Source organism: Diuraphis noxia, unplaced genomic scaffold, assembly GCF_037042655.1.
Source record: "Diuraphis noxia isolate RWA-SAM2 unplaced genomic scaffold, SU_Dnox_SAM2 contig0001, whole genome shotgun sequence".
NCBI lineage: Eukaryota > Metazoa > Arthropoda > Insecta > Hemiptera > Aphididae > Diuraphis > Diuraphis noxia.
Window position 1 is genome coordinate 85,497,211 of NW_028301711.1, and position 26,704 is coordinate 85,523,914.

At 28.6% G+C, this 26,704-nt stretch overlaps 3 protein-coding genes across 3 annotated transcripts; all 3 read left to right on the plus strand.

Moving 5' to 3' along the window:
* Positions 1-1,288: 1,288 nt before the first annotated feature.
* Positions 1,289-4,606, plus strand: LOC149062252 (uncharacterized). The gene is made up of 3 exons (XM_089217385.1): positions 1,289-2,290; positions 2,389-4,055; positions 4,129-4,606. Exons 1-3 carry the CDS (start codon positions 1,753-1,755, stop codon positions 4,198-4,200), a joined length of 2,277 nt encoding a protein of 758 aa, XP_089073511.1. The 5' UTR covers positions 1,289-1,752; the 3' UTR covers positions 4,201-4,606.
* A 1,425-nt stretch (positions 4,607-6,031) lies between these two features.
* LOC149062253 (zinc finger MYM-type protein 1-like) lies at positions 6,032-6,645 on the plus strand. Its single transcript, XM_089215266.1, has one exon. The coding sequence runs from the start codon at positions 6,032-6,034 to the stop codon at positions 6,638-6,640; it is 609 nt and encodes a 202-aa protein (XP_089071392.1). The 3' UTR covers positions 6,641-6,645.
* Positions 6,646-24,276: 17,631 nt separating this feature from the next.
* On the plus strand, positions 24,277-26,417 carry LOC149062254 (E3 SUMO-protein ligase ZBED1-like). Its single transcript, XM_089215267.1, has 2 exons — positions 24,277-25,435; positions 26,398-26,417. The coding sequence occupies exons 1-2, from the start codon at positions 24,277-24,279 to the stop codon at positions 26,415-26,417; spliced, it is 1,179 nt and encodes a 392-aa protein (XP_089071393.1).
* Positions 26,418-26,704: the final 287 nt, after the last annotated feature.

Sequence of the window (26,704 nt, forward strand, 5' to 3'; positions counted from 1 at the left end):
GAGGATTTTTAGGAGGAGGTTGTATGTATATGATAGGAAATCAGCCCTCTTATATATGATTTATCTGACCTCGTTACATAGTGTTAAAGTATATGGTATATCTATTTTTCATAATAGGTTTATCATAACATATTGATATCTACAGTTAAGATATTAGAAAACTTGATCTATCATGTTAATATAAATAAAATAATGTAATTTTTCTAATGAGTTTTGTTTGAATGTGAAATTTCTAGGCTAATAGAAAAAATATAGTAGCTAATTATATTATTGGTATTGGTAATGTTATATAAACACCACTCTACATAATATGTATTAAATATGTATAAATATTATTTATATTGAAATACATATAATCTTATACTTAAATGTATATTACTATCGAAATAAGATAATTGAATATCATTTAAATTAGATTTGATTGTTTATAATATTATCGAAGGCTATTAACACTTCAGAATTTATTAAAGGATAATTAAAAGTGGAAGACTTTCTTAATAACATTTCCAATACTTTCATCCGCTGGTAGTCGTATACAATATCTCAATGTATTATATTTGAATATATATAATATATAATTTCTACTATATAGAACAGGGTGGTGAGGAAGGTATATACATAAATAGAGGGGTATGTATATGATAGGAATAGATAAGAGGGGGGGGTATGTAAGTTATAGGCATGGATTGGTGGGGGGGGGGGGGTATGGCTGAGCATGGATGGTAGGGGGATGGGCAGGGTATGGTATGTGATTGATGATAGGGGAGAGTATATTATTTAATTTACTTATCTCAAAATTATTCAAAATATATTTTTTTTTTCGGGATGGGGGGGTATGTGATAAGTATAGATGGGAGGGGGATGGGTAGGGCATGACATTGATGAGAGGGGAGGGGGCACGGCCGAGCACGGTCGCGATAGCTCGAACCATAGGGCGGGCGGGGTAGCCGGATTCGCCGGATTTGCGGGGGGCCCAGAACCTACCAAAACACACTACTGTATGGTGTATATTAGGGTGGTCCTTAGTTATAGAAGATAAAAAAAAATATTATTGTTTTTATTGCTGGACCCTCCCATTTTTTTTATTATCATATAAAATTTATATGGAAGAAATTTGGGCATAACTACTCACCCCCTTCCCGTGCCCCAAGAGACTTAAATATAGGACAGAGGGTAGTTAAACGGTTTTTTACATTTTATTCGAAAACTATAAGATTTATCATAAAAATGTATTGAACTTAAATTGTAGAACAAATTAAGTTCTATAAAAAATGTATTTACAACATTTTTCGTAAATCTATTATACTATATAATAAATAATAAAATATAAAATATTTGATTTATTTGGGAAAATACACCACCTTTTGTAATTAATTATATATTATTATTTATTATTATTAAATTTATATATACATCATTTCATAGATAGTAACTGCAGATGAAATTTGGTCTGATAAAATTATTATCGACATTTATATTAACATGGGAATATTGTATATACCATTTAGTTAATACCTATTTTATTGAGTCCAATAACTCAGTTATCTTATCAATTATTATATATTGCGATTTATCTTTAAATAGTTTCCATAGAATTTGTGAATATTTTCTGTTAGTCAACCCGTGATCGTCGTAACGTCATGTAATGTGTATTGTGTATGATATTAATGATATTAATTTATTGTTTCTATTTAAAGTTAAGTTTTTAAATTGTTTTTTTGTATTTATTAAAATTTTCGACGTTTGTTAAAAATGCCACGAAAGACAATATATTTGATTGGATCAATGGATAATCAAATTCTCGGCAGTAAACTACCTACACTAAGAGACTGTATGAAAGTTTTATTTTTTAATATGCGAATAGTGAAAATGAATTTGTCAGAAAGTGCATATTTAGCTATTGACGAATGTATCATATTCTGGAAAAAAGCACGAATTCCAATTAAAGATCGAGCAGATTGTATGAAGAAATTAAAAAAGTCGTATGAATTATGGCGAACTCTCGATAAACATAAAGAACGGAAAAGTGAAACATACAAATCTCAGATTAAAGAGTTTGAAAAACAATTAGACAGCTTATTTGACATAGCACATGCAAATGCATTTGACATTATGAAAATCGAAATTGATAAAGAATTTTTACGTTCACAAAGAATGCCAGGTCGTCCAGGTTGTTTGCTAGGAGTTGATATGCAACTTATGAAAAAAGAAAAAAGACAAATTATTAGAAAAAATAAAGAGGCAACAAAACGACGAAAATATGAAGCTGAACTTTCAAATATTGAACTAGGTAATTATTAAAATTTTAATACTGAAAAACATTCAACTACCTATTGTAGCTTTTCATTTATTGATCATATTATACATTATTTTATTATTATATTATAGTTGAAACACCGGCATTCACTAGTTCCGAGGAAGAGGAAGACCCAGAATGTAGTTTACATTCAGAATATGAAGAAATTGAATATATACCGGGTTCATCTGGAGTACAAAGAGCAACCAAATCAATCATGACATCTAGGCTTTCCGCAGCTTTAGACAAGTGTAAGGTCAGTGATAGAGACGCAGTACATTTATTAACAGCATGTATAGAAAGTCTTTCTTTAAATCCGGCTAATTATATTATTAATAGAACATCTATTAGAAATAGCAGAGAAAGTATTCGAAAAGAAATTGCAGAAAAAGTTCGTTCAGATTTTGTTAGCTTAAATGTAGATTTTGTTATTGTACATTGGGATACAAAATTACTTCCTGGCTTAACTAATCAAGAAAAAGTTGATCGTCTTCCAGTAATTGTCTCAACGCCAAATGGAGAACAACTTCTTGGAGTTCCAGAAATCCCATCAGGAACAGGAAGTGAAATATCATCAGCTGTATATGATTCTTTAGAAAAATGGTCTTTGCTTGATAAGGTACAAGGTTTTGTATTTGACACTACTGCATCAAATACCGGCAGACTAAATGGGGCATCTACACTTTTGGAGCAGAAATTGAACAGAGACATTATTTATTTTGCTTGTAGGCATCACGTTTCGGAGTTGATTATCCAGGCTGCATTTAACGAGGCGAAATTATACGTATCGTCTGGACCAATCATACCAATCTTTAAACGCTTTCAAAATTCATGGAATAAAATTGATAAAACAAAAATATTAGTTTGGAATACAAATAAAAATTTTGAAAAAATAATTTCCCCAATACGTGAAGAAATTGTTTCATTTTGTTTAAAAAAAATTACCGAAGACCATCCTAGAGACGATTACAAAGAATTAATTGAACTAGTTATTATTATACTTGGAGAAACTCCACCTGGTGGCATGAAAATTCGTCGACCGGGTGCATGTCATCAGGCAAGGTGGATGGCAAAATGTATTTACTGTCTGAAAATATTTTTACTACGAACTGAATTACAAATTAAAAAAAATGAAGAAAATGCTATAGTGCGAATTAGTGCATTTATTGTTAAAAATTATATTAAATATTGGTTTACAGTTACAAATGTTAGCGAAGCACCATTTAACGATATACATTTTATACGAACTTTAAACGAATATAAAAGTGATGATAAAAAAATTGCAGATGCGTGTTTGTCAAAATTTTTAAATCATTTATGGTACCTAAATGAAGAATGTGCCGTATTTGCTATATTTGATGAAAGGATTTCATTTGATGTCAGAAAAAAAATGGCTGACAAATTGTTGAAGTACCAAGAACAAATAGAATTAACACCAGGATTGGAAGACGAATTTTTATCAGGACCAAAAAAATTATGTTTGAAGTTAGAAGACGTGGACGAATTTTTAAATAAAGAACTACCTGTGAATTTGTTAAGTTATAAGTCATATAAAATATTTAAAAGATTCGGAATTTCTTCGGAGTACCTGAAAATGAACCCAACTACGTGGAATGATAATTTTGCATACCAGTCTGCAAAAAGAACAATAGATTCGTTACAAATCGTTAATGATACAGCTGAAAGGGGAGTAAAGCTTATGGAGGATTTCAACGATAAATTCACTAAAAATGAAAACCAAAAACAATTTTTACTTCAAGTGGGTTACAAAAAGTTTTATCTATAATAAATGTAATTTTATACAACTAATTGCATTATGTATTTAATTTTAGGTTATTCAAAAATATAGAAAAACGTATGAAAAATGTACAAGACAAGTTTTGAGTACACCATTTGAAGATTAAACTACTTAGAAATACAACTTAAATTAATTGGTTTATTATTACATACATTTTATTAATATTATACATTGAAACAATTGCAAAAAAAATTCAATTCTGTCAAAAAAACCAAAAGAAATTAATTTTTAGGGGGAAATATTAGATTTACGAAAAATGTTGTAAATACATTTTTTATAGAACTTAATTTTTTCTACAATTTAAGTTCAATACATTTTTATGATAAACCTTATAGTTTTCGAATAAAATGTAAAAAACCGTTTAACTACCCTCTGTCCTATATTTAAGTCTCTTGGGGCACGGGAAGGGGGTGAGTAGTTATGACCAAATTTCTTCCATATAACTTTTATATGATAATAAAAAAAATGGGAGGGTCCAGCAATGAAAATTCAAAAGTGTGAAATTAAGGACCACCCTAGTGTATATAAAATACTTATATAAATCTTTGGTGAAAATGTCATGTATCTATGGTCATTTTTGTTAAAGTTACATCAAAAATCAAAATCGATTTTGTTGAAATCTGACTGTGCGTCAAAATTCCCATTTTTCCCTTAATTTTTAGTTTGTTTATCCCGATTATTAAGAAAAATATTGAAAATGTTTACTTTTGACCCTCCCCCCCTAGTACCAACTAGATCACTTTCTGATCTAACGAGGTACTGAAGTCGAAAATCGAAGCATTTTTACTGCCCCAAAACGTGATGACACACAAAAAAAAAACATTAAAAAAAACATACACACATCATTGTAAAATCAATATATTCATCGCCCCGCTCAGAATCTGAAAGTACGTAATACTTTTACTACGAGCTACGTGGGTAACCTCTGCGACGCCGCGGTATATCTGCAGTTGTCTACTTGTAATATTAATATATTATAAAGTAAATTATATGATATTAGATTATATTGTGAAAATTGTTTATATAAGTAGGCTTAGATAGCTATTCTAGCTAGGAACGCCTTAAATTAATAATAATAATTAAAAAAAAGATTATATTGTATGATGATATATTTAAACTTTAATTAAAGTAATTTAGTGGAGGAGTGCGATTGTATTTTACTGTTATTTTTACATAGTCTACCTCAGTTAAACTTACCATTTACATATGTATATGGTCGAAGCATAAAAAAGTAAATATCCAATTCCATTTGAGACAATATTTTTCAAGTGTAACAAACTGTATTGGGAGAAATTCTAACATATATAATATTTAACTTGATCATAATTTAAATGTAATATGTACAGGGTCGGACTGGCCCGGACCGCAGGTCCGCGATCGCCGACTGGGCCCCCAGCTAGTTTGGGCCCCCAAACTTTATGTTCATATTTTAAATTTAAATAAGATTACCATTTTTTTAGTAACTGTATTTAAACATGTCTTAATATTTAGAAGGGCTCCTTATTGATTTTAGATATATAATATAAAATGAATATTATCAACGTTTATCTAACAAAGTAACAACTGAATCACAGGTAATAATATTTGACGATATCATTGATTGTATAAATATACTTAAAATGCAAATAGTAGACGCAGAAACTCTATGTGATTGTGAAGCCATTTTAAAAGAAATGTTAACATTTGAATTTATTGTTTCAATACATGTGTGGTATGAAATTTTACTTCGTGTAAATAATATAAGTAAAATCTGGCAATCAGTTCAAATTAATTTAAAAATGGCTGTTGATTCTTTAAATAATTTTTGCAATTGGATTCAAGAATATCGTGATATAGGATTCAATAAAAGTATTATAGAATCTCGCCAGTTCATAGAAAAAAGTAGTTATGAAATAGAATTAAATTTTAAAAACAAGAGAATAGCAAAGAAGAAAAAAATGTTTAGTTATGAACACACTGATGAACCTATAGAGAATGGTGAAGAAAAGTTTAGAGTTGACTTTTTTAACAGCATGATTGATGGAATTATACATGACATTAAATGGAGATTTAAATCATTGAATGAATACTTTGAATATTTTGGTTTTATTTATGATATGAATATTTTAAGATCCATTTCCAAACAAGATCTTTATAAGCATTGTTGTGATTTAGGTACAGTTCTTCAAGAAGGTGAAAAGAGCGACATTCAATCATTTGAATTATACGAAGAATTACAACTCATAATTTCAAGTCTACCAGACTTTATTAAGGATGCAAAACAACTCATCAAATACATAATAGAAAATAATTTACAAGAAATATATCCAAATATTTATATAACAGTCAGAATTATGCTCACTATTCCTGTCAGTACAGCTTCAGCAGAGAGAAGTTTTTCGAAGCTTAAAATAATTAAAAATTACCTACGAAATACGATGACACAAGAAAGACTCTCAGCATTAGCAGTTTTGTCCATTGAAACGAAAATTGCAAATAATTTAAATTACGAAGATATACTTAAAACATTTAGTGAAGCAAAAAGCCGAAAAGTCCATTTCTTGTAAATAAAAAAAAATGAAACTTCTAACAGTATTATTAATTTAAAAAAATATGTATTTAATTTTATAATTATGTATAAATAAAATTATATTGACTACTTTGCAAATAAAAGGTTAATAATTAGAGTTTATTGTTTTAAAAAATTGTAAATCTTAATATTTATTAAATAACTATTGTTACTTAAATGTTTATTAAAAATTTTTTTAAAAAAGGGCCTCCTTAAGTCTACTTCGCCCACATATTAATTTTACCTCGCGTCGCCACTGATTTAAAAGAAGTTTGGAAATGGTAGCATGTTGGGTTAATATTTCTCAAACCATGGCTACGAATTTGACAAAAAAAATTCTCTAATGGATCTTGATTGAATGATCGTAATGTAATAAACCTAAAACCTTGATTTAATAACTTTTTACATAAATATTGAAAACCTTTTATTGTTGCAATCCAGTTTTTGATGGTTGGTGGAACTTTAGTTTTAAAATTCATGGATTCTAAAACTGTCAATGATTCTTTCCAAAATGTCCAATGGGGTGATGTAGATGTTACAGCGCTTCGCAACTCTTTACCAGGCTGCATAGTAGTCGAACTTCCATTGACACTGTCAAATAATTTGTCAACAAAAAGAAGTAATTTTGCAGTATATTTGGAGTTTTCAAGCTTATCTCTTTTATCAGCTGTGTAACATAAATATTATTTAATTAACATAGGTAACATGAAAATAATAATAAAATATGTAATATAGTACATTACTAATTAGTAAAATATACTAAATAGTAACACACTATATTATAAAATACTTTACAAGTACAACTAACCTGACCATTCTGATAGCATGAGCATTATACTTCCCACTCATTGACTAAAAACTTGACTAGCTATGGAAACCTTCATTTTTCGTATCTTGTCCGGGTAAATGTGCGCATCAGTCAATTTTGGAGCCATCCTTTCACCAACATCTAGTCAACATTTGTCGATTTCATAAAAGTCGATCACGTCTTTCCACCTTGCAGTTTTTTCTTCACTTTCACTGACGTATGTTAAATTTGTTTTCATTAGGTTGTTTCGAATTCCTTTCAGTAAATGAGGTGAGTCATACAATGGGACTATTTCTTTACCATTGATTTCAAACCCAAATGACCTTTTTTCTGTAAAATTTTTCAAATGATTTTCAACAGTCTCACGCATAAGGACATTAATAGCAGCAACATTGGTGGCAGCTTGGTCACACACAGTAGCAACAATGTTCAAACCAGTTGATTGTACTGCACAAATCACTTCTTTGAGTGCAACCACAAGGTCAGGTGTTTTTGATCCACTTTGATTAAAGTAATATGCTATAGGTTGTTTGTATTTACGTTTAACACCTCTAATCATAAACGTAAGCGCCTTGTCACCAAATTTTTGTCTACGATTATTATTTCCAAGATCTTCAATACCAATAACCTTATCTTCACACTCAGAATACTGAACTCCAGCAGCCAAAGAAATTTCATCGAATAATAAAATACAGGTTTTATCTAAATTGTTTTTAAAACTGTTAACTGTTAATTTTAGGTGTTCTATTATTTGATTATTTATTCCAGGTTCTAACGGAATTTTTTGTAATAAGTCGGTTAAAGTTTTTCTCGAGGGTAATGCAAACATTTTAGACATAACCCTATATGCTTTACCACTACTTTTATATAAAGAAAGTGCAAATAGTTTATCATCTAAGGTAAATCTTCTTCCTCTAGGACTTATACTCTGTGACTTTAATTGATTTTTAAAAAAACTTTTGCGTTATATCATTTAGGTTGTTCATCATTAAATTGTGTTTATTAATAAATGTGTCGGCTTTTTTCAATCTTTGTTTTATATTCAAGTGCCTCTTCTTTACTACTGACAATGTGTTTTTTAAATCAATAATAGCTTGATGTAAATATTGTTTTCTGGGCGTCATATGTTTACTTCTCGTGACTTGTATATGTTTAAGATATCCCTTAGCTCTTGATTTCTTTTTATTAATCGTGAAATTCTCTTTGCTGTTTGTATTAAGTGACACATTTCCAATTGGATTTATTCCATCAAGATCAGAAACAACTAAAAATGTAATTAGTTAATATGCATACACCTATCTATTTAAAAATCAATTTTTATTTTACTATACTTACAACTACTGTCGAAAGAACCGTTTATTTTAACCATTCTATCAACATAAGGTGGAATTGATTCGTTCAATGTTATAGAAGTGATGTCATCACAGTCAGCAGAATTTGAACCAGACCCTAAAATATATAGATTTATATTTATTGGTTGTAAATTTATAATGTAAAAAAAAAATAATAATAATAATTAATAATCTTTAGTGCTTAATACTCACAACTACAGTTGAAAGAACCTTTTGTTTGAGCTATGGTATCAACATTAGATGAAATTGTTTTATGAAATGCAACAGTAGTGTTGACATCAGGTACAGTGCAGATTGAACCAGTGACTTAAAAATATATTTTTTTAATTATTGGTTATAATGTAAAAAAAAAATATACATAGGTACACATATGTAACTAACATAAACAAATTATAAAACAATATACAAAACTAAGAACTGCACAACATCAAGGATTTGAATGTCATTATAAATCAAAAAAATTTACATTTAGTAATAAACTTATTAAATAGGTACTCACAATCACTAGTATAGATTTAAATGTCAATAGGACACAGGTTAATGAACAATTAAATACAGCTTTTATCTCATTTGTCAGCTTGTTTATCATAGCTAAACATTTATGCAAACTATAATATATTCAAAACTAATATACAATAAAACATTACAAACCAATTATAAAATATAGCTACATTTTATTCAAAAGCTACTAATTTAAAAGTACATATGTTACTTATAAAGTTATGACTTATGCTAGATACCTATATAAAATGATTATATATTTAAATTACAAACCATGCTTACTAATGATACAATAATTAGTTTATAAAAACATTAAAAACTAATAAATTAAATAATTAGTTGATTTATTTTACTACATTTATGGTTAAACACATGGTAAGTACTATACTGTCAGTAGGTGTTCACTAAATTCATGTTAATTATTTACACAATTCTAAAACTAAACATTTAGACAAGAAATAGTTAGATAGGTGCATATGGGTAGACACCTACCTAGGTTATTAAGTTTAATACAAACAGCATAATAATATAATATACACAAAAGTTATGACTTATATAGGTATAATGTATATATATAATAGGTATTTATTAATTTATTATTGTTTTCACACTATTAATTACTCACAAACTGGTAACGGTAAGGACAATGTAGGAATTGAATTACGGTTCAATAACTTTGTACCATAACTATGACATTCTTCTTTAACCCTTTGACGAGTATAGACGGAAATTGCCGTCATTCAATAAAGTAGCTGTATAGAGGAATGACGTATATTTCCGTCATGTTGGAGTTTCCGACTTCTTTGATTTTTAATATTTACAGGAGGGCTCTTAACAATAATATACTTATCATGAAATATTTAGCACCATATCTTGACTAAATTGATAACTAAAATCCCACTTTTTATCAGTGTTGCTTACTAAAATATAAATTATTTTAAAAAGCGTATAGAATCTTTGTTTATATGTTGCCTATACTGTACAATCTGTAATAATAATAATAATAATAATCATAATATTGTGAAGACACACACTATAAAAAAACAAAACACACGCGGTGTTGTTGTTTACTATGCATGTGATTACTGAATACTGATTTAATTTTATTATTATCGAATGCTGCATTGTGCCTACCATCATTGTTTCACTTGGGTGCTCTGTTAGACATTAGTCAGTTACAATTTAGTGATTTACAAATACATAATCTGTTATATATTATAGTTGCCTATTTTATATTATTTAATTCGTCGTCGGTTGTCTTAACTTATTAGATTTAACATGAATAAACTAACTTGCGATCAAATAGCTGAAATCATAACAAATGATGAATCAGCCGACGAACTGAGTGATTTTGATAGTAGTTCTGACGAATCGGACGTCGAAGACTTGGCACAAGTAATTAGGAAACAATTAGTATCTAAATTATCTAATAATAACATATTAAGTACTACTGTTTCTAACTCTGACGTAAATTCTACGCCAAAAAATGTTTCTAATAAAAAACCAAGTAATGATATAGTTGATAATACATTAGGCATTGGCTATTATAACTGTTCTAATCCCGATGATCCATATTTATATTTAAGTTCTCCAGAAATTTCTATTTCAAATGACCTAAATCTAAATTCATTTGACATAGAAAATATGGAAATTATTTTTGATGACAGTAAATATGTAGATTATCCACTCACATCAACACCAAATACTAATACAAATAAGATTACTACACTAAATAGCAATAGTAACAACTGTTCTTTTGATATTAATTCTGTTCATCAAAATATTGAACAAAATGTTGTAATTTCGTGCCCAGAACCGACACTTACTACTAAAAAACTTAAAACAGAAAATTCTACAAAAAAACAAATTCCAAATAAAAATATTCGATTAGACGATGGTACACTATTTTCGGGACTTTGGAATTTCAATGAAAATACGTTACCTCAGTATTGCCCAAATATTTTAAATTTTGATTGCTCACATTATATGATATTAAAGTCTCCTTTTATAAACCTATATAGTAAATATTATATTTGGGAATACATTTTAAATAGTGTTTTATTTCTAAATTGTACAGGTAATTAATATATTTATTAATAACTTAAAGTTTCATTACACATACACTACACGGAAATTAATGTCATTCCACTTTGAGTTATAATTTTTCTTAGGACGTCTATTTCCGTCTTTACTCTTTTGATAAAAATTAACAGGACGTATTTATCCGTCTTTACTCTTTTGCGTAACAATGATTGTGACGTAAATTTCCGTCATTACTTTGATAAAAACTACAGTATTTTGGTAAAAACAATTCACTCTCTGGATGTACAACTATGAAAAATAATTTACTCGTCAAAGGGTTAAAATGAAGATCACACACAAGGTACGTTTTGTAAATTTGATCATACGACATTTTAAGCAACTTTGGATTACCACATTTTTCGATCCATAAAATAAAACGTGGTACATCATTCTTTGGAAACCGATGTTTTGAAATGCCGAATCGACTTTTACAACCATGAACGACACAATTTGGAGAAGGCATAACTAATTAAAACTGATATAGAGTATATAGACAATGACTACAAATTTAAATTAGAAAATCTTATTACAGAGTTTTAATATTCTTCACATTCAGCAGTTTTCATATAAAATAGAAAAGTTATAAAATTATATACTATATACCATACTTCCATAGAATCATAGTATATCATTATATATTTTTAAAATTAACCCGAGTATGTACCAACGTATTTAGCACCTAACGTTCGTATGTTGGCACTACTTTTGTCTACCTAGACAACAACAGTTCGTGTATACAAGTTAACAGCCTATGACGCGGGCAACGGCGGGAACCGCAAGTCCACAAGTCACAACCGCTGCCTAGTGTACGACCGCGACGAATATGTATACGGAATAGAGGGGGTAATACGGTGTCGTGCGCTGCTGCGTGAAACTAGATAACTAAAAACGGTCAAGCACAATATCTTTTTGCTTCAAAAATACTTGACTTTTTTGCTAATATATTCGTTATTATTCAACCAATTTTTTCGAAAATGACAAAGGTATAATCTACAAATCATGCCCAATCTATTGATACCACAAACAGACCAATCCGTTCATTCATTAGGTCTGTAGCCCTGGCTAAAGAAAACGGGCAAATTTACACACATTCAATGGGCAAACTCTGGCTCGTGTAATATACTACGGTAGTGACCGCTTCGCTTTTTTTTTACTTAGCTTCGCGCCACTACCGTCGCGCTGGATATAATTCATAATACTTTAAATGGTGTATCATCATTCACCAACGAAAAAAAAATGAGCCCCCCCCCCCCCAGAAAAATTGTCTGGATTCAACACTGGTAACCCCAGGACACCCCCTTCTAAATACGGTACTGAACGGGTCAACTGAAGTAATAGGTTTCCGTGTTTAATTGAAATGCTCGTTAGATTGTATTCCCATATTACCATCATATAATATTTTACGATTACGACAACTTTATAGTTTATATAACATATAAGATATAAGACTATCGTATTCTAAATTTTATGTTTAAAAACATTGTTATTCTCAAGTGGCAGTATGCGGGCAAGGCATAATTATTGTTATCTTAAAAACGCTATCAAAACAAATTTATTTTTGGGTTATTTAAAAAATTCACAGCCACCCCGTGTTCCCCTGAGTAACCATCTACGGACAACGGACCCCCGGTTAAGAACCTATGTAATAAGATCCTCTAACAGGATTGGATTATGGAGTGTTTTATGTCCAACCGATTGATATAATCGAGATATAAACGAAAAGAATTCTGAAAACAGATTTGAATTTGTCGTCAATTCTTCTTGAGATCGACCTTTTTTTATAAAGCCCACATTTTTAATATTATTCCTCAAATCCTAAAAACGATACATTAAAACACAGTAATTAAAAAAATTGACATATTTTAATTTTTGGAGAAGATTAAATTAAAAAAATTAAAAAACAAAAGTTTGTATCGCCTCGGGACACTCCTTAAGTTGTACAAAAACCTCAAGTATTTGAAAATATGTTCTTCAAGTATATTTAAAGATTCCAAAAATCAGATTTTAAATAACTACATTATTATAGAAAAAAGGAGTGAGCATGTTTGGCGAATCACCCTGCATTTATATATAAGGTACACACATAAGTAGATTGTGGATATTTAGGTTTTTACATATTTTTATTTGCTTTATGCAGCTTTACGAGGATGAAAAATGCGGACGATTTATCTATCACAGAGCTGTAGGAAAAAATATTTTGCATATTAAAGCATATTTTGGACATTAAAGTATATTTGTCCTATTTTACATATTTTAGAATATATTCTATTATTGTTCATAAAATATCTTGTACATTGTTAATTTCTCGATTTGTGAATTTTTCTAGGAAAAACTGTATTGTTTATATTAAAATGTTTTGTTTTTTTATCATATATACCTATATATCATTATATTTATATACCTATGTATGAACTGTTTTACATTTTTTATATTTAAATATTTTACGTATTACTTATCAAAGAAATGGAAGTGTTTACTGCATAACTGTTAAGTTATTTACCATTTTTAATTAATTATTTTTTAAAAAAATCATATTATTTGCATATTTAAAAGTTTAAAGCATATTTAGAGAATATTTCAGAGTTTTCTTAGAGTATATTAGCATCATATTTTAAGCTTTTAAGAACCTAAAAATCCGCGATTTACACATAAGTAATGTATAAATTATAAAAATTTATTATATCTATTAAAAAAAAATTCTATACCTTAAATTAAAAATATAAACATACTTATACTTATATATATTTATATATTTTCGATAAAAAAAAAAATATTTAAAAATATATTGTGACAAAACACAAAAGAGCAAATGCGCTTTACCTATCCATGCAAATTTTTCGATTTTGTTTTGAACATACTTAATGATTACTATTTTAGAACAATGGTGCAATCAGAATTTGTCCGTCAGACTTAATTTCGAAGTTAAAGCCTATTATGGAAGTAAGTAATTTTAAGTTTTTTATGCATAGCCATTACCGGCATACACTAACACTATAATTCACCACGCTTTTCTTACATTTTTTTTCAATTTCGGTACTTATGTATCCTAACCCTTTTTAAAATGATGGTTTATTGGTTTTTGAAATTTGCTAAGGGAGCAAGTTAGAGTATGATAATTGATAAGTAGTTGCTCTCTACGCCTACTTGCTCCGGCCGTTAGACTCGATGGCCAGTTAAAGTAACATAAATATATAGTGGACAGTGGATCCTGTCGCCAAATCCCGTGGCTAAAGTAGCCAACCTGTGGGAGGGAGTGACCCCTTCGAGGTCGTGGGGGGAGAGCATACTTGCATTTCGGATAGACGGATAACGTAACAAGTAAATCTAACTTTATTAATTAAAATAATCAGTATAGTGCTCCCCCCTCGCCTATCAGCTCCGGTTACCCAAAGCCCCAGAATAGCTAACCTATTATATGGGGAGGGGTGATAATATAATTATACTTAATAATCATTTAATTTAAAATACGATTTTATATAATATTATATTATTATAGAAATTAGATTATAATAAACCATTAAAATTTAAAACGTTTTCACGCCAAGTGCCAAAATTAACTTGATTGTGCCGTGCCCATATTATGTGCCCAAAATGGGTAAGTAACCACAACAACCTAGGCGTAAAAATAAGTAAAATAAATAATTTTTATGACGTTATATCAACACAACTACGAAACTGAAATGCAATTGTGGAATATCAGGCACTGTTATTGCACCATCGTTATTGACTCATTAGTAATTAATATACGTAAGTTTCAAGAAAAAAAAAATGTGAAAGGCGTAAATGCGTGATTAACGTCCATGCGTAAGACACAGTTAATCAGAAACTTCTAAAGGCTATAGAACTTCGAACCTAAGTCCGACCACATAACAATAGTCCGACCGATAAATTCTGTTTGGAGTATTGTTTTTAAAAAGTTAATATAAGTATAGGTTCCAAAAAAAAAAAAAAGAAAAATTGAAAAATTTTAGCCTGGCAAACAATAACCTTAAGATGTATGAGCTGAAGAATACATTGTTGAGTAGTTGAGATGGGACATGTTAAATTTGGTGAATTGATTCAGTGATTCATCTTTCAATCTTTTCTCTTTTTTAGTATATTTATTAATTATTTAATAAATATTTATTAATCTCACTCTAGGCAATTTTGATTTCTATTTGTAAATTCTGTAATAATGTTTGATTTAAAACTTTTGCTCGCTTGAATAAATATATAAATAAATAAATTATATGAACTGGTTCAGAATGTCCAGCTTTCAGTGAATCGTTTGATCATAAGAATCATAACTCATAAGTCAACTTGTTCGTTTGTTGTGTCGTGACAGTGACACCATCACCAACAAAATTACAAAATATGCCAATAAATATTTGTTTGTTTTGTAACAACTAACAAAATTTAGAATCTTAATATTGGCTCGTAATCTGTTTCAACTTATAATAGTGATTAAAAAATATTTAATAATTAATATACGTGTGCATGATTATTATTTATAAGCAAAGCTATAGTAACTTTATGCACTAATAAATGTCCTACTTAATACTCATACACTTATATGCATTAAAAACTGCCAAAATATGCATTGAAAATGCCTAAAAATATTCAGAAATATGAATTAATAACCAGATTAAAAAAGAATCATATTAAAAATTATTCACAATTATAATTTGTATTTTTTTATTTGAGTTTAAAATTCGAACTCTTGATTACGATTAACATTAACAGCTATAATTTCTTATCATGGGGCAGAATTGTCCGCAGCCTTCCCCTTATCTAAGTCCTTCCCCATCACGTAAAATCATACAACAATTAACTATTTTTCCAAAAAATGTTATTCCAATGATCACTTGTTCCATGAGACTTTTAACCCACAAAATATTTGTTCCGTGGAACTTTTGATCCACAAAATATTTGTTCCACAGATTTTTTGTTCCGTAAAACATTTGTTCCATAGAACTTTTGTTCCACTAAATATTTGTTCCATGGGACATTTGTTCCACAAAATATTTGTTCCATGGGACATTTCTTCCAAAAAACAATGTTTTTTGGAACAAATATTACAAGCCCACGAAGAACGGTTCGTGTAACTCTATACGGTAGATCTGATACTACGTTTAAGACACGCGGCATACCAAAATAACTAAACATGTTATATATTCCCTTTATACGGCGACACTTCAATATTACACGGATACGTCATCTAATAATTTTATATTTTGAAAATGATCTGTTATTCGGTTGTCGGTTCATCGTTCATGTGTATTGCATGTGAACAACACCGACGTCCGGCATTGTAACATTTGTAACACACAGTTTTAATACAAGGTTCCTTATCAGTTGTTCTTATTGTAGCTAAAAAAAATTAAAAATCGTTAGTCACAACTTTTTTTTATAAGCGTTTATAGTTCAAATTTTTACGAAATCTATTAAAAACGTGAAAATTTGCAAGTAATTTTGAAGTTGAAAAATCATAAAATGTTTTCTGTTTATAACTAAGGATTAAAAATATAACACTAAGTTTTCCATAAGTTTTCCTTCAAATAGCTATAGAGAAAACTCGAAGCGTCGTTATAGGAAAAATTTTAAGTGCGTTTGAATTTTAAATTTTTTCGAAATAGCGTAACGATAACGATTTATCCTCAAACGAATTTAAATATTTGTTTTTATTCAAAAAGTATAAGTCGTAGACACATTAAAATTTTACCAGTTATTTAGATTGGCATTTTCTTTACATGATTTAATTTTCAAAATATTTTGACTTTTTTTGTGATATTTATAGACAACTGAAATTTTCAATTTTTCAGAAATTTTTTTTTGAAGTGTCGATAAAATTTTTTTGGCCCTATCAAAATACTTGAAAATGTAATACAAAGTTTGTCATAAGTTAGTCTTATAGTGATTAAAAAATTATAAGAATACATAGGTACAATTTTTTTTTTATTAGCATTTGAAGTTCAAATATTGACTTAATACGTAAAAATTACGGCAATGTTCAAATTATCTTAGATAGAAGATTCATAAAAGTTTTTCTTTTTAGATCTAAGATTTGAAAATTTAATACAAGGCTCCTAACATATTTTTACAATAGCAGTTAAAAAAATAAAATAAATATATGGTCACAATTTTTTTTTTAAATTAATATCGATAAAAATTATTTTTTTGGTAGAAAATATTGAATACAATGCTCTTAATATATTGTTACAATAGCAGTTGAAAAATAAAAGAAATTCATAATCACAATTTTTTTTTATAAGCATTTAAATTTTGAATTTTGACAGCATACGTAATAATCACAAAAATTCGCAAATTGTTTTAAGCTAGAAATTCATAAAAAATTTTCTTTTTAAATCTTAGATTTGAAAATTTAATAGAAGATTCCTTAAAAATTTGTCAATCTTTATCACAAAAAAAAATGTCCACCGGAAATTCAAATTAAATTTTTATTAGCATTTGAATTTCAAATATTGACAAAAATTCGTCAAAACCATGAATATTTGCAAATTATTTTGTAGTTCAAGATTCATAATATTGTTTGTATTTATCTAAGGTTATAAAATTTAACACTAAGCTTTTCATAAGTTTTGCTTCAAATAGCTATAGAGAAAATTTGAAGCGTCATTATAGGAAAATGTTTTGAGCGTTTGAGTTTTAAATTTTTATGAAATCGCGTAATGATAACGATTTATCCTCAATCCAGGTATATGTATATCTATGATAATATAAAGTATTATGAATTATGATAACTACATGCAATGTTTTTGGAAAAATTGATTAACCATGCCTTATTCAAAATTCGTCCAAATTGAAAAATAATTTATTTGTTTCAAAATAGAATATATGACATTATTTAAATATAATATATCCTAGACTGAAAAATCGTCTCCGTTCAGAATCGTTTTTCATATACAATGATACCTATCATTGCATTCAAATTTAATCCCATCCATTACAGTAACCTACTGTACAGCAGAGCGACATCCACGACTTACCCGCTTTTTTTCTGTTGTCATTTGGTATGACATACTGAATCATTAAATTAATGCAAAAACCAAATGTTGACATATCTTTAGCTTTGAGCATTTTAAAAACTTTATCAAAACAATTAAACAAACTAAGATCAAAAGAATCTTTTGAGAAAATGATTATGATATATATGATAGATTTGAACAGCTAAAAGAACATAATAACAATTTTTCGTTTCTTTACAATTTGAAAAAACTAAAAATCATACACATGAAGAACTATTAAAATATTGTAAAGACTTACAAATTCTTCTTACTGATGGTGATTCAACAGATATGGAATTGAAATGACATATATATGAATTAAAGTCATTATCAGCTATGGTCGATGATAACTTAACGCCTTAAGGTACGGTTTCCAAGGCGCGGCGGCCGATCGCGGCGACCAGCCGTCGCGACCAGCCGCCGAAGTCTGACTGGTTTCCTAGACATACAAATCGCCGCGGCTCTAAACATAATATCATTATTTGTTTAGTCGTTCTTCGCATTTTGTTGTGTTAATACGTATATTTTAAGTGTTAAACCATGTCCAATTTAATGTGCGTTTTTAATAATAACAAAATGATCATTGATTTGCTTGAAGAAGAGGCGGAAGAAGATAATTTATTTTTACGTAATTATTTAAATCCAAATAAAAGGAATCCAACTAAGGTTTTATTTAATAATCGTGTGTCTGAAGGTTATTTTGAAATTTTGATAAATAGACATTTATTTGAAAATGAAACAAAATTTCGAGAGTTTTTTCGCATCAATCACAACCAGTTTAATTTCATATTATCTTTAGTTGAATTCGATCTTACGAAACAACCTTCAAATAGAGTGAAAACCCACATTTCTGCATCAGAAAAGTTGGCGATTACCTTGAGGTATGTGTACATTTGTTTAAAAATAATATGTATAGGGTAATAATAAATTAATACGTAATATTTTTGTAGATATATGGCTACTGGTGAATCTTTTCGTTCATTGTCATTTGGTTTTCGTGTTTGTCACAGCTATATAAGCAAAATTGTTCAACAAACATTGGCCGTTTTGAAAACAAAATTAGTTCCAATTTTTATACCTAATCCAAGTACTATCGATTTCAAATCCAAAGCTGCAGAATTTAGTTGCAAATGGAATTTCCCTAACTGCATTCTTGCAATTGATGGCAAACATATACGGATACGTAGTCCAAACAATTCTGGATCTTTATTTTACAATTATAAGGATTTTTTTTCCATAGTTTTACTCGCTATGGTTGATGCTAACTATAAATTTATAGTAGTTGACATAGGTTCCTATGGAAAGGAAGGCGATAGTGGAATTTTTCTGAAGTCTGTTATGGGTAAACAAGTATTAAATGGTTCGTTTGGTTTTCCCGAAGATTGTGTATTACCTGGGTCTGACATAGTCGTGCCCCATGTGATTGTTGGTGATGAGGCTTTCCGATTGCATCACCATATTATGAAGCCATATACAAAACAAGCAAGTAGAAACGATGTAACGAAGAAAACATTCAACTACAGACTCAGTCGTGCAAGACGAGTAACCGAAAACGCTTTCGGTTTATTGAGTCAAATTTTTAGGGTGTTTTACCATCCAATTAATATTGAAACATCAACCTGTGATAATCTGATTTGGGTAGCTTGTTGTCTACATAATATGCTGAGAGATGGTTATTTGGAAAAACACAAACGGCCATTCTATGATTATGATAAAGACCAATCGACACCAACGGATAACATGTTATCATTATCAAGAGGAGGAGGATATGCGAATATTGAAGGTTTTGAAGTAAGAGAACTTTTCAAAACATACTTCAATCGTGAAGGATCAGTACCATGGGGATTTTAATAACTACTTTGCATTATAAATTGGATCTGTATTCACGCAACAACTGTTGTTTATGTAATAAGTTTATCTTTAATTGTTGTAAATATCTACTTCATATAAAAACAAATTTATAAGATAACAAAATAAAAAATATTTTTTTAAATTTTACAATATTTTGTATAAGTTATTATTTAAGTTATATTTAAACTATAAAATATTGTAGGTTGTAAAGCCTTGAGAGTTGTCTGATGCTAACGATGTACTGGGTGTAGAGGTCTGAATATAATTATCATCAAATACTTGTTGGGGTGAGGTACCGTGTGAATACTTTTCCTCGAGTTCACTCACCAGTGTTAATGCTCTTAGTTTTGCCTCTATTATACCTTGTGGTAATTTTTTACTGTTATGGCTAAACTTTTAAAAAATAAATCAATCTCATCCTCACATTTTTTAGCATTTAAAATTTCTTCATTTTGATTTTGAATTTTTTCAATTAATTTTGTACGTTCTGCTGTTCTTTTTGCCAATATTACCGTCATATTATCTTTTTTTGACCTTATACGCTGTCCAGCATAAGAGAATCCTTTGGTCATATTATTTGAAGCTTCTTCTTCTTGTATAACTCCAATTGATTCTTCGTCCTCTTCACGTAAGCTGATTTCATCATTCATAGTCGCATTTGTTGAAGAACTTAATATTTAAAAATAAAATTACAGTATTATTTGGTTAAAAACGATTATAATACTAATTTTGGAAATATTCATTTTTGCAAACAATAATATGTGATTTGTTATGAACTAATTTAATATTATATCAAGCCATAAACTAATTTGGAAAAAAAATTAATTTAACTTTTATTTAGCACCACTGGTATCGACTATCGAGTATCGAATGTAACAAATAAAATATATAGTAATAATTTGTAAATTATTATGACCGATAATGGTAACTAATGTGTATTAATATATTTCAATATTATATTATTATTATCTTATTACAGTAAACATGCAATTTACATTTTTATCTTGCGTCTCGGTGCCTTCATGTGTCTGTATTTGTTTTTCAGCGGGAATTAGTGTATATTTAGATATTAATACATTACAATGTCCATAAATATTTATTTTAAAACATATTGTTATTTATCATTTATACCCCACTGCGTTTTAGTACAGATAAGGAATGACATGCATAATTATTTTATTCTACATAATTTAACTATGATTATTAAATTTATATTTATGATGAATATGTACCTTCGTTCGTACTCTAATCCATCAAGAAATGAAACGTGTGCTGCTAAAGGCCATACTTTTTTTAATGTTCTAGATGAACCTGTGCCCAATTTACGTTTGTTTCGGTTATAAGTATCTCTTATATTTTTCCAACGTTTTTTACATTCATCTGCTATAATAAAACCACCATTATTATTTTATTTTACATTAATATGAATATGTGTATAATATTAAATACGATAACGAGTTAACCGATAATTATTATTATCATTAATTCAACAATTTTGTATCATGGTGTACCAAAAAAATAACCAATATATTGAATGTGAAAATAATTTAAACTACTTACCAGATTTGCCAATTTTCAAGCCAATTTCTTTCCAAATATCATCTTTTAGAATTATATCTTTGTGCTTTAAATCAGCACTGTCGTATAAAACAGGATTTTTCCGGACTTCCTCTAAAAGTATTTCCTCATGTTCCGGCAAAAACACAATTTTTGACATTATTATATTATAATACTAAAATATTATTATATGTTCGATATTATAATTATTATTCAATACTACAATAATTATTATAATTCAATACTAGAATATTTGTTAAATTATGGTAGTTTATAATATATACTATCATTGATTATAAATACTATAGATTGCTCACTGGCCGGTTTTTCGGTGGCGTGCTATTTGCACGGTATCGTTAGGCTGCGCTGCGGACGCGTGGTTAGTTGTGCACGGTAACGCTGCAATCGCTAGCGTCTAACTGAGTGCGAAATGCTAAATATAATATTAAGTACCTAATAACTAATAAACGTTCAAAATCTATTTTGGTTTCGTGTATAATTTAGTCAATGGCTCGATGTCTCTCTCACACACACACACACACACACACACACATATGCAATAATGGATAATATGGTGTGTAGTTTTTCATTTCCAATTGACGCTTTGACAGTCGGTTCACGGTAGTGATGCTAAACTGTTATAAAAATTGGTAACTGTTATCAACTGTTATCGTTACAAAAAAAATAACAGTGAAAATAACTGTTACTGTTATTTTTGTTCATCCAAAGCATCAATTGTTATTATGTTATGTTACTGACTGTATTCCAGGGGTGGTACCAATTCAGTTTTATCCTATTTTCCTCTTATATTCTTATATTTATATTTTAAAATTTTAAATAACTAGTGCCTAGCAATAGGTACCCGATGGGTGATGTTGGTTCTCAAATTGCCTAAGCATCTTATGTGTTAAAATTGTTATGTTTAAATATCAACGTGTTCGTACTTAGTAGGTACCTACAAATTATTTTAGTGTAGGTACATAGGTCTCTTTCCCACTAATTGATATTGAATAAGTACATATTTAAATTGTATATGTGTATTATGTTATAGTTTGTGCCGTTTGTGGCTTATACTAATTATTTAATTGTATTTGTATAGTGCTTACATGTTATTATTTATTATTAGTAAATAAAAATATTTTTGAGCATTAAAAATGTGCATTTATTTATTTTTATTGTTTCATATTAAAATTATCACTTCATTAAAATATAACCAAATTTGTCTGAGGTTTTACTAGGGGTTTTGGGCTGTTATATTATTTACAGCAGTGAACTAAAGTTAACATGAGATCCCAATTAAAATATTATGTCTGTATAGTGTATAGTACTAGTACTATAGTCTGTAAAGGAAAGATTTTACAAACAGGATTATGCAGGTTTATTCCTGAAATAGATGTGTCCCATCTTGCAGTAAAATATTTTAGTATTATAGTATGTATCTGTTATACATAATTCATTCTGATTTCTTGCACATGAATGCTAGTTTCTATTGACTGTTATTGTCCTAGTGAACTAAGTTTCTAAAAGTGTAAAAAAAATTGTATCATTTTTTTAAAAATATGGATAGACGCACGAGTAATATTTGGGAACATTTCACTATTTTTGACCAAAATAAGTATGTTGCTAAATGTGATTTATGTCGAAAAAAATATTCTTTTAAGTCAACTATATATAATCTTAAAAAACATTTATCCAATTGTCATGGAATCGAACTGCCGATAAATTCTTCGAAAGTAAGTACCTAATAAAATAAAATATTTTATATTAGTAACTGAATAAATTTAATTACTATATTTAAATAGTTTAATAATATATTATAGAATTTTAACTTTAATCAACAAGTTTAAAATGAATAGTTATTAAAAGTATAGTTTGATACATTAATTCATTTTATTAGTTTGATATCTTTTTAATGCCAATATTACACAATACACATATTTACATTTATTTAAAATATATTCCAATTAATGTACAATATTTAATGAAATTAAATTAAAAACTGATCAAGATACAAAGTTTATAGATACTCTAGCAACTATTTAAATTTTATCAAATTTGTAATTAATTTATTCTAGAATCATAATGAAAGTGAACAAATTGATGATCCCTCATCAGTTGCATCAAGTTCTTCTGCAATATTACCACCAACACCGACAACATCTACTCCTATGACTGATGTATCTGACCAAATTTCTATAACATCTTCGTCAAATGCTTTCTCCTTGATCCAAGCTTCAAATTCTATAGTGCGCAAACGTAAACAAACATCTGTTTCAAATTATTTGCCTAAAAAAATATCAGTAGATGCTAAAAAAAAACTAGATCAAATACTTTTAAAACTTTTTGTAAAAGATTTTCAACCTTTTAAAGTTGTTGAAGATTCGGGTTTTAAAGAATTTGTTAAAGCATTGAACTGCCAAACCGTAACACTATATCAAAAGTCCATATTCCGGCCATGTATGAAAGATGTTTAGGAGAAATGAAAGAGTTGGTGTCTACCATTGAAAGTGCTTGTTTGACCACTGACTGCTGGACATCCAGGAACAATGAAAGTTTTATGACAATCACCATACATTTCATTGACTCCGAGTATCTGTTAAAGTCTATACTTTTAGAGTGCCGTTCTTTTGACTTGAACCATACTTCAATTAATTTGAGCCAAGGAATTAAAGAAGTATTGGTTTCTTGGAATTTAAAAGACAAAATTACATTTGCGGTCTCCGATAACGCTTCCAATATTAAAAATGCCCTCAATTTATTGTCTTTTAAAAATATGGGATGCTTTGCTCATACATTGAACTTAATAGTACAGTCGGCACTTGTTCTTGAGAATGATCTGATAGACAAAGTTAAATGTATAGTATCACATTTCAGGAAAAGCACTGTAGCCTATAATGCATTTAAAACTTACCAAATAAATAATGGAATAAAAGAGCCAAAGAAGCTTATACAAGATGTACAAACTCGTTGGAACTCTACCTACTACATGTTCAATAGATTTGTTGAAATGGAAACATCAATTAGAGGTACGTTAGGTTTATTAGATAATGCTCCAGATACTTTGAGACCTGAAGATTGGATAATTTTACAAGATTTAATTAAAATATTAAAACCTTTCGAAGAGGCTACTAAAGCAATAAGTGGAGAAAAATATATGACAGCGTCGCTTGTAATTGTTATAGTCCAGGGTTTGTACAAAGTGTGCAATAATTTATTAAAAATTAATTTGTCCCCAAGAGCATTGATTGTAGCTAAAAAATTATTAGCTAATATGGATGCAAGGGATGGATTTAAAAACTGTGAAAAAAGTATGACTCTTTCTAAATGTACATTCTTAGATCCCCGATTTAAACACCTACCTTTCATGAATGTGAACCAAATAAAAAATGAAATAATTGAAAATATAGCACAAATCATTCGAGGCAAAGAACAACCGAGTCAATCAGATGTAAATATGCAGCCGACTCCTATACCCGAATCTGGAGAATTTTCAATTTGGAGCGAAATCAATATTAATGTGGCAAGATTTACACCATTTGGGAATGCTAAATCAAGAGCAATAGTCGAAGTTCAACGTTACATGGACGATGTAGTAATATCCAGAAACCAAGATCCGCTTAAATGGTGGAAAGAACAAAGTTATAATTATCCTAACCTAAGTTTATTGGCCAAGAATTATTTATGTCATTTAGGTACATCAGTTCCCTGTGAAAGGATATTTTCAAGTGCAGGTTTAGTTCTGAATGATCGCCGCTGTCGTTTAAAAAGTGAAAAGGTCAATATGTTATTATTTCTTCATTATAATTCAAAATGATTTATATAAAAAAATGTTTTGTAAAATGTATTTTGTTAAATTATAAATGTAGTAAACAAGTGGTTTTATTATATTTATTTTATTATTATTATTATTATTAAGAGATGCTCTTTTTTTAACAAGTTTTTATAATTTTTATTTATAATAATATATTGGTTAAATAGCCTGATTTTTTTTATATTGAATTTGAATAAGTATCAAATATTATAATTACAAACAAATATTACTTTACCAGTTTTCTGTTAATTATTCAAATGTACTGTAATGCATATTATTTTATGTTTTCCTCTATAAAATTAATGTCTTCATTGATAAATGCACAATTAAAAAAAATGCAGGTATTTACTGTTTATAACTATTAACTTATGTAACTATTGTTAATTTATAATTATAATAGGTATTAGTATTAATAATTATACTATAGGACTTCGGTAGACGGTAGGTATTATAACAAAAAAATTAAAGTGAATTGTTATAACGGAGTAACGGACTAGTCACTACTCACTAGTCACTACTGTTATCATGGTGTTTACTAACTAGTAACTATTGTCCATTTGTCTGTTATTCGTTATTCCAAATACTATAGATAAGAATACGTGACAGTCAGTGTTATAATACTTGCGACATATCCCCCCAAAATCGTGGTGGTTGCCTATATGAAAACTCCTTGGGCGTAGTCAACCTATGATAAAGAAAAACTGTTATATTTTAATTTTTAGTTTGATGGTACCAACCATGAACATATAATACAAACTACAAATTAATATTTAATATTATCTGTTGTAGTATTTCTACTGGAAACTTAATGTTGAAGAAAAATTAGTAGGTAATTATAAAAAAAACAAATAATATAATAAACATAATAAGTTTGCTATAAATTGATAATAGTTTTTTAACTTAAAAGGAAAATTATATAAATAGAAATATTATTATTTACATATGTACTATTTTTTTTAATTTTTTGTTTTTAACATCTTTGTAATAATTATTTTCTTTTTTAATGAAAGAGTTAATAGTGACATTTAAAATTTTATCGACTAACAAATATTGACATTCTAAACATATGTCCAGTGTCTTAAACAAAAATTTATTT

Excerpts from the sequence above, each read along its gene's own strand:
- LOC149062252 (XM_089217385.1), top strand. The coding sequence starts at position 1,753 with ATGCCACGAAAGACAATATATTTGATTGGATCAATGGATAATCAAATT. Across the intron at positions 2,291-2,388 it reads ACTTTCAAATATTGAACTAG|TTGAAACACCGGCATTCACT; the intron begins GTAATTATTAAA and ends ATTATATTATAG. Across the intron at positions 4,056-4,128 it reads AAAAACAATTTTTACTTCAA|GTTATTCAAAAATATAGAAA; the intron begins GTGGGTTACAAA and ends ATTTAATTTTAG.
- LOC149062253 (XM_089215266.1), top strand. The coding sequence starts at position 6,032 with ATGTTTAGTTATGAACACACTGATGAACCTATAGAGAATGGTGAAGAA.
- LOC149062254 (XM_089215267.1), top strand. The coding sequence starts at position 24,277 with ATGAAAGAGTTGGTGTCTACCATTGAAAGTGCTTGTTTGACCACTGAC. Across the intron at positions 25,436-26,397 it reads TAAATGGTGGAAAGAACAAA|TATTTCTACTGGAAACTTAA; the intron begins GTTATAATTATC and ends TATCTGTTGTAG.